Genomic DNA, 7,476 nt, shown 5'->3' with positions numbered 1-7,476 from the left:
CCTCACCTGCAGAGTACCGTGTGAAGATTTGGTCTCCATATTAGAAGAGAGACACAGCAGCAGCACCAGAGAGAGTCCTGAGAAGGGCGACCATCCTGATTCCAGGGCCGAGAGGACGAGACTGGAGGAGTTGGAGCTTTTCAGTTTAACCAAAACGGAGATGACGAGGAGACCTGACTGAAGTGTTTAAAAGAATCCCAGTTGTTACTTTACAATACAACAAGAACACGGGGACACAGCCGGTAACTTGTTGAGGGCGGATTTCGCATAAATGTTACAAAGTGTTTTGTTTGTGCCAAGTAGCGTGGAGGACGGCAGGTCTTTTAGGGATCTTCAGATCTTGACTGCTGGGTCAACACGCTCATTGGGCTGAATGGCCTGCGCTTGTCACAAGTTTTCCAATCTTCAGACCTCCAGCACAGTGAGTGGGAAGAAGAAGAGCAGAAACAGAAGAGCGAGAAGTCAGGGACACGCCAGAAATACAAAGGGCGCCTCCTCATGGCCGATAAAGGCCACTGCACTGTCCCGTGATGAGCCTCACCTGCACAACTCAAAACAAACCGATGAGATCACAGTGAAGAACCTAAAAATGAGCCTAAAATCAGTCAGTCAGACAGATAATTAAAAAAAAAAAAGAAAACCGCAAGATGTAGCATAATAACAGTAAAAAAGTTTATTCATATTTATGCACAATAAATCTTTAAATTGCCTAAATATACAAAAAATTCTCTTATTATATGTTAACACCAGTTCCAAAACATAAAATATACAACTGGACAAGCATCCCCAATCTTTTCTTAAATGGCTGTATAAAATAAAATATTACAATTAATATAAACAATAGAATTAATATATTATGCAATATTTTGTTTAAAATAAAAATATATCTTCACCTTTTGAAACTGTACATTTTAAACAACACTTTGAAGTTTCTCCAACATTTTAATAATGGTAGCTCAAGCAGCTTCTGATTTCTTGTTGTAATATCTGCAGACGTGTTGTGTGTTACCAGCGTGTCACGGAGGAATGAAGAGGACACAGTAATAAAAGACGTGTGTGTGTGTGTCGGAGGACCCCCTCCTGATGAGAGGAGCTATCAGGTCTGAAGGGCGGGTGGTCCATCTGCAGCCAGCCAGACCCCCAGAGCAGTCCCCCCAGTCAGACGTCATCTCAATGTCTTTACTAAGCACGTATCGTGACCAGCTGTGTGAGCTCAAATGATGACAACAAGCGCACAGTTAAACGCACTTCACCAGACCACTGCAATTGTCCAAGATGGCGTCCCCCGTGTCCGAGAGCCAAGGACCGGGTGTGGACCCCCACACTCTCTCTTCTCTTGGCTCATACAGACCTTACGTGAAGTGGCTACTCAATGGAAACGTATTTTTGAGAGGTTTGACGGCATTCTTAAAATAAATGTATAGAGAGGATTTTATTTCGGAGGAGAGAGAAAGAACATCTTTGGTCTCGAGATCCCAGAATTAGCGTAACACTGGCAAGTGGCTGGAGTGCAGCACTCATGTTCTACAAGGCCTTCTTTCTTTGGTAATGAACGGCAGTGCGAATGATATATATATATATATATATATATATATATATATATATATATATATATATATATACACATAGATCTATAAATAAGGAGACGGTTTAATTCTAGAGAAGAATGAGCTCAAATGGACAGCTTGGTGGTCCGCTCACCGGTTACGTTGATTTGTGCGGATGCTGACATTACACAGAAAAACACAAAAGAAATGTACGCTCCGTGGAATTCCTTTAGTCCTCCTCCTTAATTACTTCATTAATTAACATTGATAGAATATTCTCAAACACAGCAGATGAGTGTGTTATTCTGTGTGGGTCAATTGGAGTAATCAATGAATGACGATGCACTGACTTACAAAGATTTAGACTTTGAGTTCACAAAAACGAGGAGAGGGTGCCATCTTATCGAGCACCACACTTTAAAGCAGCCAATCACAGGAGCTCCTTACCAAAGGGGGCTGGCTTGGGGTTATAACTGGAGTGTCCGTGTGCAGCAGCCCTGACCAGACAGAGACCACCTGCTCGTCAGCAGCTTCTGGAAGCTTCCCTTAGTCACGTACAATATGGCCAGTGTGTGTTCTTTTAGGTTTTCATGAATATTTGAGTAATGCCCTCCCGATTCATTATTCTTCACTTCATAGGTCATCTCAAGGCGTTGTTTGTGAGGAACGCTACAGCTATGACACGAGAGCCACGTTAAAGTGCGGCCCCCCTCCGCACGTCTGAAGGCACACAGCAGTCACCAAGTCCCGAGCCCGCGAAGTGGCACCTGACGACTGAGCTCAGGTATAAAGTTCACAATCAAGCGATTCAGGGAGGACGTCTCATCCTTCTTCGTTCATATAAAGATTTTCGTGGCCCTTTAACACGACTTAGAGGGTCTACAAAGGAGACGACTTGCTGCTCAGGCACTAAAGTCCTGCGATTTCCCCCCCAAACACCACGGCAGCTTTCTAAACTCCAATCAACCGCCATTTTGAATCCAAAAGAAAGTTCAGTTTCTACAAATAAAGGGGAACAACAGTCCGAGAAGGACAAACGCAGTCCACGTGACTACACACTTGCATCAAGGCACGTTTGTTTAAAAAAATAAGGAAATGATTTTATTATGTGGAATGCCCTAAAGCAGAAGTAAAAAAACAAAACCAAAATGGGCCTGCCCCAAAAAAAAAAAAAGGTCACTTAAAATGAATTACTGAAACTAGTGCTTTGATGAAGTACAAAAAAATAAAAAATAAGAGCGTCGGAGTGAATATCACTTGTTGAAAAGTCAGTTTCACGCACGTCGTTGCCTAAAGGCCGAGTGGGATGTGAGATTTCCCTCACGATTAACACCCGATTACGAAGACTCCACAATGTACAGAATGTCCTTCATTTATCGGCAGCAATGCGAGTCTCCAAAATGGATGTGAAGGTGAACTGGAGCAGAGCAGGAGGGCACACAGCAACATGATTCCTGACGTCTTACTGGCTCTTGCTGTTCCACACGTCTCCAGAAGACTGCCGGGATTCCGGATTTATTACTTTATCATTATTTGTAATGAAAGCCACCTGAAGGTTTAAGGAAAAGTGCAAAGGCATGCAAAACGCGCACATAATCGTCAATGGGCACAAACGTCCAACACGATGGGCGAGAAAGCAAAAAAATGTAATGCTCTTTGTAGATCTACGTAAATATTTTTTGGAATGCCTTTACAACAAGCCTACTGTACAAACGGTGCGTGTCTTTAAATGTTATCACATACAAACTGTTCACACACATACAAGCCTGCAAGCGCACTCACTTTCAAATAGGCACTCGCTTCTCACGAATCCACTGCTTCCAAGAATATTAAAAGTTACATGTGCGTGTGGCAAACGTTTTAAGGGAACAAACACACAAATTATCTTTAAAACATTGCATGGATAAAAAAAAAAAGCAACAACAACTGTGTCGCATCCATTGAATGTCCTGCAGAAAGGCCAAGTTTGTGTATTTACTGTCCTGTCTGTCATCCATGTTGTACTCGTATGCACTCCCATGAACTACACGTACATCCGCACTCACATTTTTCTATAAATTGATTTCAAATATATATATATATATATATACACACACGTACTGCCATAACGCAGTCATCGGCTCAGCAGTTTGTGGCGTACCTGCGCCTCAATTCGTCTTCCAGAACATCTCCCTAACCTGCAGTTCTCACACCGTGACAGTTCCGGTTTGTTCATGTGTCCTGGAAAATCTCTACATATTCTTTGAGGATGTACTCCACAATCTGGTTCTGACAAGCCATGTGAAGAGTGATGTTGATCGAATCCTCTTCAGATTTCAGAAGTGTGGGTCCAAAGACAATGGCCACACTCTGCGTCGACATGCGGTTCTTTTCTCGAAACTGAGTAACTCTAAACAGAGCAGAAACACACAAAACAAATCCTGTTTATACAACAAGAGACACATTTGTTAATGTTGAAGATATAAAAAGAAAAAAGATAACATACAGTTAGGTCCATAAATATTTGGATGGAGACAACTTTTTTCTCATTTTGGTTCTGTACATGACCACAATGAATTTGAAATTAAAACAACTCCGATGCAGTTGAAGTGCAGACTTTCAGCTTTAATTCAGTGGGGTGAACAAAACGATTGCATAAAAATGTGAGGCAACTAAAGCATTTTGTGAACACAATCCCTTCTTCATTTCAGGGGCTCAAAAGTAATTGGACAAATGAAATAACTGGAAATCAAATGTTCATTTCTAATACTTGGTTGAAAACCCTTTGCTGGCAATGACAGCCTGAAGTCTTGAACTCCTGGACATCACCAGATGTTGGGTTTCCTCCTTTTTAATGCTCTGCCAGGCCTTTACTTTCAGTTGCTGTTTGTTTGTGGGCCTTTCCGTCTGAAGTTTAGTCTTCAACAAGTGAAATGCCTGCTCAGGTGGGTTAAGATCAGGTGACTGACTTGGCCATTCCAGAATGTTCCACTTCTTTGCTTTAATAAACTCCTGGGTTGCTTTGGCTGTATGTTTTGGGTCATTGTCCATCTGTATCATGAATCAATGTGACTGCTGTATTGAGCTGGATTTGAGCAGACAGTATGTCTCTGAATACCTCAGAATTCATTCGGCCGCTTCTGTCCTGTGTCACATCATCAATAAACACGAGTGTCCCAGTGCCACTGGCAGCCATCACACTGCCTCCCTCCACCGTGTTTTACAGATGATGTGCTATGCTTTGGATAATGAGCTGTTCCACGCCTTCTCCATACTTTTTTCTTGCCATCATTCTGGTAGAGGTTGATCTTGGTTTCATCTGTCCAAAGAATGTTTTTCCAGAACTGTGTTGGCTTTTTTAGATGTTCTTTAGCAAAGTCCAATCTCGCCTTTCTATTCTTGAGGCTTATGAGTGGCTTGTACCTTGCAGTGCACCCTCTGGATTTACTTTCATGCAGTCTTCTCTTTGTGGTAGACTTGGATATCGATACGCCCGCCTACCCCCTGGAGAGTGTTGTTCACTTGGTTGGCTGTTGTGAAAGGGTTTCTCTTCTCCATGGAAATGATTCTGCGATCATCCACTACTGTTGTCCTCCGTGGACGTCCAGGTCTTTTTGCATTGCTGAGTTCACCAGTGCTTGCTTTCTTTCTCAGGATGTACCAAACTGTAGATTTTGCCACTCGTAATATTGGAGCAATTTCTCTGATGGTTTTCTTCTGTTTTCGCAGCTTAAGGATGGCTTCTTTCACCTGCATGGAGAGCTCCTTTGACCGCATGTTGTCTGTTCACAGCCAAATCTTCCACATGCAAGCAGCACACCTCAAATCAACTCCAGGCCTTTTATCTGCTTCATTGATAATGACGTAACGATGGACTTGCCCACACCTGCCCATGAAATAGCCTTTGAGTCAATTGTCCATTTACTTTTGAGCCCCTGAAATGAAGGGATTGTGTTCACAAAATGCTTTAGTTGCCTCACATTTTTATGTAATCGTTTTGTTCACCCCACTGAATTAAAGCTGAAAGTCTGCATTTCAACTGCATTTGAGTTGTTTCATTTCAAATTCATTGTGGTGATGTACAGAACCAAAATGAGAAAAATGTTGTCTCTGTCCAAATATTTATGGACCTAACTGTACCTTCTATTTGATTTGACACGGAGTTAAAACAATGAAGTGCAATAATGCTGCACAGTTGTGGCCAAATGTTTTGAGAATGACCCAAGTGTTGCTTTTCACAAAGTTTGTTCCTTCAGTGTTTTTAGATCTTTGTGTCAGATGTTTCTTTGGTACACTGAAGAAGAACAACGAGCAGTTCATAAATTTTGAAGTCTTTTATTGACAATGACATGACGTTTATGCACAGACTCCATATTTGCAGTGTTGGCCCTTCTTTCTTTGTTAAGACCTCTGCAATTTGCCCTGGCAGGCTGTCTGGCAATCAACTTCTGGGCCCAATCCTGACTGACGGCAGCCGCCCATTTTTGCAGAATCAGAATTGAAGGGTTTTTGTTTGTCCACCCGCCTTCTCAATGTCATTAAGGTCTGGGGAGTTTCCTGACCATGGACCCCAAATTTCAATGTTTTGTTCGCCGAGCCACTTAGTTCCCACTTTTGCCTTCTGGCCCGGTGCTCCATCATGTTGGTCACCAAACTGTTGTTGGATGGTTGGAAGAATTTGCTCTGGGTTGATGTCTCGGTCCCATTCTTTATTCATGGCTGTGTTCTTAGGCCAAATTGTGAGTGAGAAGCAACCCCACGCGACATGAATGGTCTCAGGATGCTTTAGTGTTGGCGTGACACAAGACTGATGGCAGCGACACTTGCCTTTTCTTCTCTGGACAATCGGAAAGGGGATTCATGAGAGAAAATGACTTTTTATGCACAGAGTCGATATTTGCAGTGTTGGCCCTTCTTTCTTTGTCAAGACCCCTCTCTGCAATTCGCCCTGGCAGGCTGGCAATCAACATCTGGGCCCAGTCCTGATTGATGGCAGCCCATTCTTGCATCATTAGAATTGAAGGGTTTTTGACATCAACTGAGAGCAAATTCTTCCAACCATCCAACAACAGTTTGGTGACCAACATGACGGAGCACCGGGCCAGAAGGCAAAAGTGAGAACTAAGTGGCTCGTCGAACAAAACATTGAAATTTGGTGTCCATGGTCAGGAAACTCCCCAGACCTTAATGACATTGAGAAGGCGGGTGGAAAAACAAAAACCAACCAATTCTGATTCTGCAAGAATGGGTGGCAGCCATTAGTCAGGATTGGGCCCAGAAGTTGATTGCCAGCCTGCCAGGGCGAATTGCAGAGGTCTTGACAAAGAAAGAAGGGGCCAACACTGCAAATATGGAGTCTGTGTATAAACTTCATGTCATTGTCAATAAAAGCCTTTGAATCTTCTGAACTACTTGTCATTCTACTTCAGTACACCACAGAAACATCTGACACAAAGATCTAAAAACACTGAAGCAGCAGATGTGGTGAACACCAACACTTGGGTCCTTCTCAAAACTTTTGGCCACGGCTGTCCTTATTGAGAATGCGTTGTCAAATGTTTTTAATCCTTGGTTGTCAATACGCCTCTCACCTTATTAAATGTTCAAACAAGGCCTTCATTGTGTCGAGGTTAGGCTGAGGTAAAGAGTTTACCAGTTCTCTCATATATTGACTTTTCTGGGCTGCATCTCTGATTTCTGTTGAAAGAAACATTTCTGTTATAAGCTAACATTTTACAATAGGCCATGAGAGGTCAAGCTATTTTTTTGGTTTTATTGGCTAACTGGACAGATTACAATATGTGAGCTTTCAAGGCAGCTTAGGCCCCTTCTTCAGAGAAGATGTAAGAAGGGTCCTGAAGAAGGGGGCCCAAGTTGCCCCGAAAGCTTGCATATTGTAATCTGCTCTGTTAGTTAATAGAAGGAGTCATTTTACTTGACTTCTCATTGC

At 42.6% G+C, this 7,476-nt stretch overlaps 2 protein-coding genes across 6 annotated transcripts in view; both read right to left on the bottom strand.

The window, feature by feature from the left end:
• Nucleotides 1-7,476, bottom strand: part of plekhm1 (pleckstrin homology domain containing, family M (with RUN domain) member 1) — a 350,418-nt gene that overhangs the window by 5,575 nt on the left and 337,367 nt on the right. The gene's annotated exons all lie outside the window — the stretch shown is intronic.
• The window catches only part of LOC114665184 (rho GTPase-activating protein 27-like), a 173,225-nt gene continuing 166,407 nt past the window's right edge, over nt 659-7,476 (bottom strand). For all 5 annotated transcript variants that reach the window (XM_051918905.1, XM_051918906.1, XM_051918908.1 and 2 more), the window contains 2 exons: nt 7,118-7,223; nt 659-3,936 (listed from right to left, as the gene is read on the bottom strand). In XM_051918905.1, the coding sequence (XP_051774865.1) occupies nt 3,759-3,936; nt 7,118-7,223 (284 nt within the window). In that variant the 3' untranslated portion in view covers nt 659-3,758. The remainder of the gene's footprint in view (nt 3,937-7,117; nt 7,224-7,476) is intronic.

Source organism: Erpetoichthys calabaricus, chromosome 14 (assembly GCF_900747795.2).
Source record: "Erpetoichthys calabaricus chromosome 14, fErpCal1.3, whole genome shotgun sequence".
Lineage (NCBI taxonomy): Eukaryota > Metazoa > Chordata > Cladistia > Polypteriformes > Polypteridae > Erpetoichthys > Erpetoichthys calabaricus.
Note: the sequence above shows the minus strand (reverse complement) of the source record. Positions and strands in the feature narration are given on the sequence as shown.